Source organism: Diabrotica virgifera, chromosome 5 (assembly GCF_917563875.1).
Source record: "Diabrotica virgifera virgifera chromosome 5, PGI_DIABVI_V3a".
NCBI classification, from domain to species: Eukaryota; Metazoa; Arthropoda; class Insecta; order Coleoptera; family Chrysomelidae; genus Diabrotica; species Diabrotica virgifera.
This window is the reverse complement of record NC_065447.1, coordinates 193,439,046-193,452,487: the sequence shown is the minus strand read 5'-3', so window position 1 is coordinate 193,452,487 and position 13,442 is coordinate 193,439,046. Positions and strand designations below refer to the sequence as shown.

The window sequence follows — 13,442 nt, the reverse complement described above, 5'->3', positions numbered from 1 at the left end:
ATAATAAAAACTGGAAGACCATCTCTTGTGGAAAACAAAAATCTTATGTTAAAGATTAGTAGGACAGTAGGACAAAAACAAAATATTCGGAATGTTCTTTCAAATATGGAGCTATTACAAATAAAATGACAACTTTGAATGGTACAATGATTGTTAAAAAGTACTGGCAAAGTATATGGAAATGCATGCAGTAGAATTAGGGTGGTATGGATAAAGTTGAAGGAAGCGAGTGGTGTGTTGTGCTATGCCAGAAAGATTTCAATTTTAATAAAGAAAATCTATAAAACGAAGAAAAATTCAATCAATCGGGGGAAGTCAAGAGGTGGCACCAATTGATAACAAAATGGGAGAGCATAGGTTAAGACGGCTCAATCATGTTAATGAACCACAAGAATTGCGAAGAATTGCTGATTTGCAAGTTCTTGGGAGGAATATATGAGGAAAACCTAAGAAAACCTTGCACGAAAAGCTGATATGGCACATGTCGGTAAAAATTATCGATATTGGTATAACTAAAGAATGAATATAGGTCTACCTATGGACAAATATAATTAGTAAAACCGACCCCAAATAAAGATGAAGGCGAAGAGATCAAAATTTTCACAAAATTGAAAGGTTGTTAAATGAGAGTCAGTCAACTATCACTATCTTCTTAAATTTTTTACATGAAATTACTGTGAGAGGTAGGTAGCTAACGACGTGTTATTCTTTATATTTTCAAAAATAACTGCACTATTCTCGAACGTTTCCCAAAGCAATAATAGATCTTTGAATAAACAACTGCAAAAACATCAAAATAAACAAATTTGGCGAATTATTTCTAGATACCTTACCTTTGGTATTTTTTTCCTTGACAGATCCATTTCGAGGGAAGACAGAAGGGTCAACTGCCCAAATTTGTTGATTACCATTGGCACTTTCATCCTAGAACAAAGCGCAAATTTCACACAAAACTTTATCAACATAATGCGTATGTTTATAAATGAGGTTATATTGAAAATTTTAATGAATAATAGTAGGCACTAATTTGGTACACGCACATGCATAGGTACACACAAATATCTGAAAACTGTAGGGAAAATTAAAAAAATACGCACCACTACGTAGTTATTCAAAGATATCGGTCTCAGCGCGAATAATCTGCAAAGCAGCATTTCAAACTGAACGGCAGAGACCGGCATAAACCTCATGAAAACATACACATTTTCGTAGAAAGTAACACAAGAAATTTTCACGAAGTGGGCTTTGATGGATCGATACGTCAAGTTGCCTAGCGTCCCTTTGATGACATTGCATGTTCAACAGTTTGTGACGTCGAATAACGGTTTTTCCATTGTTCTTAAGGCCGATAGGCACATGAAGGAGAACGCATGTGGTGTATGTAGTAGAATTAGGTATGCAGATTTCCTTACTACAAGGTCAATATGTTAAATTAAAAATTTTTCTGAGAATCTAAAGATTAATGAATTCATGGTTGTAAAAAAATGCACTACAATGCTTCTTTTGTGGATATTTAAAATATGATTGAAAAAGACTGATATACGCCAGTCAATGGGAGCAAGAATAAGATATTAATATTACCTCCGAATTCTATCCTACTGCATGGATTTTAATGAAATTTTGGGAGTGGCCTCTAATTATGTCCTTATTCAAATTCTACCCTATGTCGATGTGTGCTTTTATCTTGGAGGTGGTTCCCACCCCTTCTTAGGGGTGGAAAATTTTTTGGTTAAAATAACCACGGAATTCGCTAGAGAACTTAATTCTAAGCAAAAATTGTTCTATATTTTTTTTTTGAAAACTCAATAGTTTTTTAGTTATTCGTGGTTGAAAAATAACACCCTTTCGAACGGTTTTTTGCGAATACTTTAAAAACTATGCATCTAACTAAGAAAACTATATTAAACATTTTTGTAGGTTATAAAAAAACAAAGAGACACTTGCCTTAATAAATCTTCTAGTTATAATACAAAAAGAGATATGGTAGGTGAAAGAGTTTGTCTTTTGGTGCATGCTCAAATCGGTGTATTCAACTTGAAATAACAAAGAAACGGTCGATTTTAGGTGTATAATGCTAGCAACACCTTTTGTAGCGCTTGAAAGACCTTTAAAATGAGAAATATTAAAGATCCATTACATTTAAACTAAGCGACATATGCTGCAAATAAAATTGATATATAATGTATTTTAAGAAAAAATGAGAAGTAATTTTGACCCCCATCCACCAGAATGTAAATGCATCGTTTTCTTTCTACAATACTTTTTATTATAGTGTTATTTCTATGTTCAAAAATTGGACGGGTTTACAATGTCTGGTTTTTGAAAAAACAAAAGGAGATTAAATTATAGAGCGCATTTTTAAATTTTCTTAAAAATCTTCCTTTTTCTCAATGTAACTTGAAAATGATAATACCCCAGGCTGTGGGTGAAAAATAGGTCGATTTCAGGATATAATTCAGGAATTTTTGAAACGTATCAGGTGTTGTAAAGGACGATGCCAGGAATAACTTCTACTAAAATGTAACCAAAAATATTGTGCGCTTTTTTTAATTGCGATTTTCATTTGTTAAATTTGCAATTTTTAATGATTTTTAATTTTGCAGCTTAGGATATTGATTTTAGAGAAAAACTTTTTAATAGAAAGTTGTAGTAAATTAAAAAAACCTACAATTTGAGGTATGGTAAGTTTAATTTGGTTAATTGGTTATTGCCAAACAGCCTGCGAAAGGTCCAAAATGGCCGTTTTTTACAATTGCATTATTTATTGTACAAATAATTTTCTTTTATTTTTTAAAGCTTTAAAATGAAGATCTTTCAATTCCAAACATAAAAAAAATTGTAAAGGCAGATTAACGAATTTGTTGCTTAGATATTATAAATTGTTTATCCCAAGAGGTCAAATGTCGAAGGCTATAACTTTTTGAAAAAAAAATCGTAGAGAGTTGGTGAAACATCTAATCTCCTTCTAAAGAGTTATATTTTTATATTCTGATGTAAATAAATGCGTAAAACATTTTTAAACCTCCAATTTTTGGGTTTGAAAATAAGGGGGCAAATTTCTTTATAATCATTTAGAGCTGAAGCGGCCCTGTACATCTTATGAGTTTTTAACTTACAGATTATTGTTGCTAAAGATGAAACAAAGATTTATAAAAAAATAAAAAATTTTTACGACCAACTGAAGCCAAGATAATTTTTGAGTTTGAAAATAAGGGGGCATATTTCGTTATAAACATTTAGAGCTGAAGCGGCCCTGTACATCCTATGAGTTTCTAACTTACAGATTATTGTTGTTGAAGATAAAACGAAGATTTATAAAAAAAATAAAAAATTTCTACAACCAACGGAAGCCGAGATAATTGTTTTTTTTTTATCTTGAGTCGTAGTGCCTTTCTTTACAACAATTAAGAAATTATTTTACAGTCATTGACTAAAGAAAGACTTATATTATCTTAAAATAAAAATTATTATAAAATATAATTACATTTAATTATTAAAAATTATTTTTAAAATCGGTGCTTTTGCGAGCGGCCGAATTTTGCAAATCGCCCGGCTCGCTTCAAATCCGCGCGTTCGGAAAATTTTTACTTAGCTTGTATTAAATTTTGAGAGAAAACAATATAATAATATTACCATTATAATATACAGTCTTTTACCACTGTATTTGTTTTTCTTGATAAACTTTTATATGTGAAATTTCATTTCTGAAGAAATAATATTACAAAAATTATACATATATGTATATGAAATATATAACTATATTTTAATTTTTTTCATTGTTATATAAATATAATAATAATAATGTTACTTCTTACTATAATATACAGTATAAAACTTTTTCTTCTTGTAGTGACTATTCTTTTTGGATTTCACATATAAAAGTTTATCAAGAAAAACAAATACAGTGATAAATGGACTGTATATTATAATGGTAATATTATTAAATTGTTTTCTGTCAAAATTTAATACAAGTTACGTAAAAATTTTCCGAGCGCGCGGATTTGAAGCGAGCGATTTGCAAAATTCGGCCGCTTGCAAAAGCACCGATTTAAAAAAAAAATTTTAATAATTAAATGTAATTCTATTTTATAATAATTTTCATTTTAAGATAACATAAGTCTTTCTTTAGTCAATGAATGTACAATAAATTCTTAATTGTTATAAATAAAGGCACTATGATTTAAGAAAAAAAAAACAATTATCTCGGCTTCAGTTGGTTGTAGAAAATTTTAATTTTTTTATGAATCTTTGCTTCGTCTTTAGCAACAATAATCTGTAAGTTAGAAACTCATAGGATATACAGGGCCGCCTCAGCTCTAAATGTTTATAACGAAATTTGCCCCCTTATTTTCAAACCCAAAAATTATCTCGGCTTCAGTTGGTCGTAGAAATTTTTTGTTTTTTTATAAATCTTCGTTTCATCTTCAGCAACAATAATATGCAAGTTAAAAACTCATAGCATGTACAGGGCCGCTTCAGCTCTAAATGTTTATAACGAAATTTGCCCCCTTATATTCAAATCCAAAAATTAGAGGTTTAAAAATGTTTTACGCATTTATTTACATCAGAATATGAAAATATAACTCTTTCGAAGGAGATTGGATGTTTCACCAACTTTCTACGATTTTTTTTCAAAAAGTTATAGCCTTCGACATTTGACCTCCTGGGATAAACAATTTATAATATCTAAGCAACAAATTCGTTAATCTGGCTTTAAAATTTTTTTTATGTTTGGAATCGAAAGATCTTAATTGTAAAGCTTTAAAAAAATTAAAAAAATTATTTGTACAATAGATAATGCAATTGTAAAAAACGGCCATTTTGGAATTTTCGCAGCCTGTTTTGCAATAACCAATTAACCAAATTAAACTTACTGTACCTCAAATTGTAGGTTTTTTAATTTACTACAACTTTCTATTAAAAAGTCTTTCTCTAAAATCAATATCCTCAGCTACACAATTAAAAATCAATAAAAATTGCAAATTTAACAAATGAAAATCGCAATTAAAAAAAAAGCGCACAATATTTTTGGTTACTTTTTAGTAGAAGTTATTCCTGGCATCGTCCATTACAACACCTGATAGGTTTCAAAAATTCCTGAATTATATCACTTTTTTTCACCCACAGCCTGGGGTATAAGAGATACAGTAATGTAAAATAAAAACGCAATATTTATATAAAAAACTCTACATTTTTGTGTGATAAGAGATACAGTAATGTAAAATAAAAACGAAATATTTATCTAAAAAACCCTACATTTTTGTGTGGTATCTTTTTTTGTATCTCTTATCATTTTCGAGTTACATGGAGAAAAAGGAAGATTTTTAAGAAAATTTAAAAATGCGCTCTATAATTTTATCTTATTTTTTTCAAAAACCATTCAATTTAAACATGTCCAACTTTTTTACCATAGAAATAACACTAAAATAAAAATTATTGTAGAAGGCAAACGACGTTTTTAAATTCTGATGGATGATGGGTTAAATATACTTCTCATTTCTTCTTAAAATACATCAATTTTTTTGCAGCATATCTCGCTTAGTTTAAATGAAATTGACATTTAATATTGCTTATTGTAAAGGTCTTTCCAAGCACTACAAAAGTTATTAGTGTCATTATACACCTAAAATCGACCGTTTCTCTGTTATTTCAAGTTGAATACACCAATTTGAGCATGCACCAAAAAAACAAACTCTTCTAACCTACCATATCCCTTTTTGTATTATAACTAGAAGATTTATTGAGGAACGAATCTCTTTGATGTTTTATAAGCTACAAAAATATTTTACACACTTTTTTTTGTTAAATGGATAGTTTTTAAGGTATTCGAAAAAAATTCGTCCGAAAAGGTGCCATTTTTCAATGAAAATGGCTCATTTTCAATCACAAATTACACAATAAGTATTGAGTTTTCAAAAAATAATTATATAGAACAGTTTTTGCTTAGAAATATGTTCTCTAGCTTATTCCGTGGCTATTTAAACCAAAAAATTTTTCACCCCCGGGAAGGGGTGGGTACCACCACCAAGGTAAAAGCACACATCGGCATAGGGTAGACTGTTTCTGGAGCTAATCCCTACTTACTTTGAAAATATCAAGTAAATCGATGTAGTAGGATGGAATTCGGAGCCACATACCCTCATTGACTGCCCTAATTGGTTTTTATACAAACTTATGACAAATAAATGAATAGGAAGAAAAAAGTATTTTAAAATTTTAAAAGTCTGTAAAATATTTAATTCATAGCTGAGCGCTTTCGCTTTAATATGGTAAAATTTGAAAGTACCACTATACTAAAGAAGCAAAAAATTGGTGAAAAAATGAATTAAATTTTATTTTCAGAGACTAAAAAACTGGATAATTTTGAAAAAAAAAACATCTAACAAACAAAACTATAAACAAAGTTTTATTCATGGTAGGTACAGGTGCAAACACATAACTATGTATATGGATGGAGTTGTGACGGAAGAACAAAAATTCTATTTATTATTATTATTTTCTTTTTCCTCCCAGCTTTCAATATGAAAAAAAAAATTGAATGTACTTAATGTAGATAAAACATAGTAAATCCTATAGTTATGTTCAAAAAGGAGGTAAGGGCACATACCTCCCATGAGCATGTAAAAACTTAAATTTAAACTTAAATTTAAATTAAAAACAAAAAAATTGTGCATAAAGAAGTTACTTACTTATTCATCTTCACTCCACGCGGAGCATAGGGCGTCAACTGTCTGCCTCCATTCTGTCCTATCCTTTGCACTGATCTTTATTTCTGCCCAGGTTTTCCCAATAGCAATTTGTTTTTCAATACTTCTTTTCCACGTTCCTACGGGTCTACTTGGTCTTCTCTTTCCATGTGATGTGTATTCTAGGGCTTGCCTCGCTCTGTCTGTGTTAGGTCTCCTTAGTGTGTCTCATCCAACTCCATTTCCTTTTGCATATTGTCTTAGATATATGTTCCTGGTTAGTTATTTTCCATAGCTCTTGGTTTGATATACGGTTTGGCCAGTAAATATTAAGGATGTCCAAAATACTGCCCAAGTAGTTAAATTTCTCTACCGTTTCTAATTACGTGCATTCCAGTGATATTCCCATGTCTCTTAGTGTATTTATTTTCATTATCTTAGTTTTTCTGACGTTTATGACCTTCCGACGTCCGACCTTCTTCCCTGTCTCTACTACTTTTTCAGTTTGGCGTTGCATGTGTTGTCTTTTTTCTGTTAAAAGGCATCATCTGCAAATTCCAAGTCCTCAAGTTGGTTAAAAACGTTCCAGCTTATTCCAATCTTATTACTAGTAGCCTTGGACATGCTTTTTTTACTCCTGTACCAATATATATTTGTTCTGTTAACTTCCCTTCGTGGACTATGCGTGCTGTGAACCCTTTGTAGAACAGTTTTATAATTCTGATATACTTGGGAGGCATCCCGTATTTCTCTAGCAATTTCCATAAGGCTTTGCGATCTACACGATCAAACGCTTTCTCGAAGTCTATAAAGTTCACATATAGCTTATTCTGCCACTCTAATGATTGCTCTATACTCAATCTCATCGTACAAAATGTGGTCAATGCAGGATCTTCGTGCCCGGAATCCAGCTTGGTTTTCTTTTATAACTTTTTCCTTCTTTATTCTTTCAAGCATGATTTGGGTCATTATTTTGCTTGTTGTGCATAGCAGGGTGATCGGCATCCAATTTTCACATTTAGATGTGTCGCCCTTCTTAAAAATTTTTAAAATTAAGATAAAAATGTATACCATTTGTATACCAACTACTTCATCTTTTTTAAAATTAAGCCTTGCGTCCATTCTCTGGGGAGCTCTTCGGTTTTCCAAATTTTATTTAAGAGTGTATATAGTGTAGAGGTGGACGTTTCGATATCTGCTTTGAATAATTTAGCAGGGCTATTGTCTATTCTGGCAGCTTTTCCCCTTTTTAATTGTTTAATTGCATCTTTTATCTCTTCATGGGCGAATTCTTCTCGATGTTCGTGTTCATTGGTTGTCTGTTGGGTTCGTCTTCTATTTCGTCTATTATATTCTGTTCTTCATACATTTCTTTAAAATACTCCATCCATCTAGTAAAAATTTGTTGTTCTGTTTTCAATACGACACCATCTTTATCTTTTATTTTAGTGGTACCATTTCGGCTTGTTCTTGTCAAGGTTCTTGTGATGTCATACCATTTTTTTAGGTCGTTTTCTCTTGCCGCAACTTTTGTCACTTCTTGCACTTCTTTTGACTTCTTTGTTTTTTCCCAGTATTTCTTTCTAATATTTGCTTCTCATCATCATCTTTCATTTCTAGTAGCTTGACTTTAATTTGTTTATGTCCTTGTATTTTGTCTCATATTGTTTCTGTCATTTAGGGTTTGTCACTGTTTTTCTTGTAGCCAACTGTTTCCACTGCCGCTTTCTTTAAAGTCTCTTTATACTTGGTCCACAGTTCCTCAACAGTGGCTTCCTCCATGTCACCAGCCGTTCTGCAATTATTCTGCATTCGCTCTCTGAGTTCATTGCGTACGTCATTTCCATCTCTGATCCAGTGAACATTGTAATTTTCACTATTCGGTGTTCTCTTTGCTGCTGCTCGCAGTTTAACTGTAAATTTCGCTCTCACTAACACATTATCGGACCCTACATCTGCCCTTCTCATAGATCTTAGATCCAGTAGTGATTTACTTCATTGTCTATTAATTTATTGTAATGTTGTATGTTTGGTTTTGTACTTCACCTCCTGGAGAAATCCACGTTATCTTGTGTATGCGCTTGTATGGAAAGATACTTCCGCCAATCATTACGTTGTTTTGGGCACAGAAGTCAGTAAACATTTCACCATTTTCATTTGTTTCTCCTAAGCCTTCCCTGCCCATTACAAACTCTTTTCCTTCATTATCTGCACCTAATTTGGCATTCATGTCCACCATCCCTATTAAAATATCACTTTTATTATTTGCTTTCATTCTACCATACACAGCTTGCAATTGTTCATAAAATTATTCTTTCACTAAGTACCTGTTCTTTGCCGTTGGTGGGAGCATAAACATTTATTATTAAGAGTTTGCGAAATCTCGTTTTAAACCTTGCTACTATAATCCTATCTGTCACCCCCTCCCAATCTAGCAATGCTCTTGCTGCGTTTTTTCCCAGTATTATGGCCACTACGCTCTCGCACTCTAGCAGTGAACGAAGGTAAATAATAAATATAAATATAAATAAAAAAGAAACTGACTTTAATACTACTTACATTAAGAGAAGACTGTACAGAATCAATCCGCTTGTACTCTTCTTCGTGCCTTGAATTTCTTCTCCAATAATTAACCGATTGATTAGAAGATGATGCAGACGATGAAACTGAGTGACTATCTGTAGCTACGCTTCCCGCTAGCCAGTCTAATTCTGTTTGATCTCTTGGAGATGAGTAGCGCACCGTGCCGTCCAATTCAATGGTCGGTAGCTGTCTACGGGAAAGTCTGGAAGTATGGAAATACCTAGATTTATTATCAATTTTGTATTATACTGGGTGAGTTTTTAGGTCTTTGGTGATTTTTCTCTTAGGTTAATAGTTTTTGTTATATAAGCGATTAAAAATTTTGAAAATTGCGAAATCGGCCATTTTTAACCCTAAATCGGACATTTAACTAAAAATTTCAATGTTACCAAGGTAGGTAGATATTCTTTAAACATTGATTGATGAAATCCCGAAGAGCTTTTTGCAATACAATATCGAAAACCCCTTTGTTTTTTAATTGCTAATCAAGCGGGTGCGACATTGTACTCGTAGTATAAGTGAGGACGTTTGAGTTTGCATAAATTCATTATCAGGAGAAAGGGCAAATTTAAAGAGAAATCCTTAGGCAGGTCGATTTTTATTCTTAAATTAGGACTTTTTGCCATATATATGATACTAGTGACGTCATCCGTCTGGGCGTGATGACGAAATCGATGATTTTTTTTTAAATGAGAGTAGGGGTTGTGTGATAGCTCATTTGAAAGGGTATTTAATTTTCTATTCAGTAATATAAACATTAACATAATTATTTATACAGGGTGTACAAAAATTTTTTTTATTAAATTAATTTAGACAAAAAGAAGAAAAAAATAGTTTGTACACCCTGTATAAATAATTATGTTAAGGTTTATACTACTGAATAGAGAATTAAATAACCTTTCAAATCAGCAATCACACAGCCCCTACTCTCATTTAAAAAAATCATCGATTACGTCATCATGCCCAGATGGATGACGTCACTAGTATTATACATATGCCAAAAAGTCCTAATTTAAAAAAAAATCGACCTGTCTGAGGATTTTTCTTCAAATTTGCCCATTCTCGAGATAATGAATTTATGCAAACTCAAATGTCCTCATTTATACTACAGTGTCGCGCCCGCTTGATTAGCAATTAAAAAACAAAGGGGTTTTCGATATTGTAGTGCAAAAAACTTATCGGGATTTCATCAATAAATGTTTAAAGAATATCTTACCTAGCTTGGTATTATTGAAATTTTTAGTTAAATGTCCGATTTAGGGTTAAAAATGGCCGATTTCGCAATTTTCAAAATTTTTAATCGCTTATATAACAAAAACAATTAACCTAAGGGAAAAGTCACTAAAGGCCTTTTCTGTTTGGAATGATTTAAAAAAACCCAAAAAAACTTTGTTCGATGCAAAAAAAATAATTTTAGGAAAAAACCCTAATCTTTCCCCTCGCCTGGCAAGGTCTTATACTCTTCAGAATCGCCTGTCATTATACACATTTCTTCTAAATGACTTATTCAATCACATACTTAAAGTTAAACTTTACAGGAGAAAGTTTATTTTATCCCCTAAATTTGCACTTTTCGATTCACCTGGTAGATACACGTGCACGGCTGATGCCTGCCAGGTCATGGTTTTTAGCCTTGGTGTGCTATGATTTATCACTAGACAAATTTCTAACCTTACAGGACGACCGTTAGTCGGAGGGTTCACTAGCTCTTAGATTATATAGACATCCTAGTCAGAAACAATCTCGTTGAACAAGTGAAAAAGTTTAAGTACCTATGATGTTGGATACATGAAACCTTAAACCAAGAACAAGAAATTAAATGTAGAATAGAACAGGCAAGAAACACCTTCTTAAAGATGCGACAGTTACTCACTGCCCGCAATCTTGATCTGTCCCTACGATACCGCATGATACAGTGTTATGTATATAGTGTACTTTTACACGGCGTGGAAGCTTGGACGTTAACAGTCAGCTCGTTACGACGTTTAGAGAGCTTTGAGATGTGGGTATTTCGTCATATGCTGACAATTCCATGGACTGACCGCGTTAAAAATGAAGAAGTTTTAAGGCATATGAATAGAGGACGTGAACTCACAGAAATTGTCAAGAAACGTAAAACCACGGCAGGTATAACTTCCTTCAACTTAATACAGAAGGGAAAGTAGAATGAAGACGCGTCCCGGTTAGACGACAAATGACCTGGCTGCGCAACATCAAAGAATGGACAGGATTAGACTTTCAAAGTTTAATAAGAAAAGCCCAAAATAGAGTCACTTTGCAGTAGTCATCGCCAACCTTCGCTAAGAAGACTGCACCCAAAGGAGAAGAAGACGTATCGGACTATTTTAACAACTACCACTATCGCAGTGATAGTTTTAATTGACATACTCCTCTGATACGTGTAAAGGTGGGAAACAATTAATATATTGTAAATTTATGGGTTAATATCGTTAAATTTCCCAGCTCGGCTAGTTTCATGTCTTTTTATCTCACAAATTAATACGTTTTACATCTTTTGTGCTATTTTGCTGGTTATTAGCGCGCTCATCATTAAATATCATCATAAACAGCTCGTTATGAGCCAAAGCCTTCTTCAGAACCATTCTACATTAACCCCTGCCTCTAGCAACTCACCTCAATTTTTATTTAATTATAATTATACCCTGTTTTTAAACTAGGAGAAATAAGCACAAAACACAGATTCATACCCAATAATGTCACTAGAAAAATCACCAGATTCATCGTCGTTTTTGGTTAATGTCGACCTTCGACGGTAATCCAGTAATCAGTATCAACAGCTTAATAACACTAATACGTCGCTAAAGAATTCTAGGCAAAATTGTTTTTTATATAAATGCAGACTAAAAATCTAAAAACTAAAAGAATAACGAAGAAAATACAAAAAATCGCCAATATAACTCAATTAACCTATGACATTATAAATGTCGATAGTGTCAAAATTTCCTAAATGTCAATATCACATTGCCTGCAACGTCACCTAAAATTGATTGACATAAATTTTTTGCTGTAGGCCATGTAAGTCATTTATGAGTGACACCGTTGTTTCGTAGGAGGTCACATTAAAAAGAAAATCCAAGAAAAAAATAGTTTTTTCTTGGAGCGCCACCAATTGTTTAATGAAGTTTCACTGGGCGCCACAACTACAAAATCTCATATGAAAATCCAGAGACTGTCACGTAATTTTGAGTGATATAAGGTTATTCAAAAGTTATCGTGTCAGTCATATATGACCGACACGTTCCCCCAAGAAAAAACAAATTTTATGGTGTGGCGCCTCATGAAAGTTTTTGAAAAATGCGAATGGAAGGCAATGTGATGTCAAAATTTAATAATTTAGTGCAGTAAACTTGCCTGTTTTTGGACCAATTACAAACAAGTATTACAGGGCGGTAAATTTGAATTACTCCTCGTAGTTTAAAAACGAGGTATAGAGACTTTGAATATACAATGCACCTATTTTTTGTAACACAGTAACTGACTCGGGTTTCTTTACAAAATGGGCAGTAGGTAACTTTTTAAGCAAAAAGTTGTACCATTATTAGTTCATTTCAAGGATAAATTTGACAAGTGTTTTTGTTTTTGAAAAAAACTATAATTCATATTATATGAATTATAGGTTATGGATATATATTATTATACATATTATTATATACATATTATTATAATTAATAAGCTATAAGTTATTTTCAATGGCTCAAAAAAAATTTAAAATTAAATTTTTTATATTTTTTCCCCTATTGTTTCAAAAATAAACATTAAGTTCTCAATTTCTAGCTAGTCAAATTTTACGTAAAATTGAAAAACAAAATTCTGCCTTGTATAATTCTTTTGTCGGAGCAATATCTCCGAGTTATAGGCGATAATATGGGCTCAAAGAACAAACATTTTTGATATTTTTCAGATTTTGTTAAATAAAAAATTAAGCAGAGCCCTCGCTTCACAAACTAAGAATCTGAACGTGCGAGAGTTGGAACGCACGATGACTATTCAAATGGTGGCTCAAGTAATCCCATGGTAACTTTCACATTACGCGGCGACTTCACCGAACATTCCAACCGCCGTGTAATAGGAAAGGTATCATAAGATTGCTCGAGCCACTATTGAAATGTCATCATGCGTTCCAACCATCGCACGTTCAAATTCTTAGCGTGT

General features: G+C 32.3%; 1 protein-coding gene across 1 annotated transcript in view; it reads right to left on the bottom strand.

Annotated features, from left to right (window-relative positions):
- The window catches only part of LOC114341755 (uncharacterized), a 262,233-nt gene that overhangs the window by 44,348 nt on the left and 204,443 nt on the right, over nucleotides 1-13,442 (bottom strand). The window contains exons 10-11 of the mRNA XM_050652139.1: nucleotides 9,246-9,471; nucleotides 834-924 (exon numbers count right to left, since the gene is read on the bottom strand). Of these exons, the coding sequence (XP_050508096.1) occupies nucleotides 834-924; nucleotides 9,246-9,471 (317 nt within the window). The remainder of the gene's footprint in view (nucleotides 1-833; nucleotides 925-9,245; nucleotides 9,472-13,442) is intronic.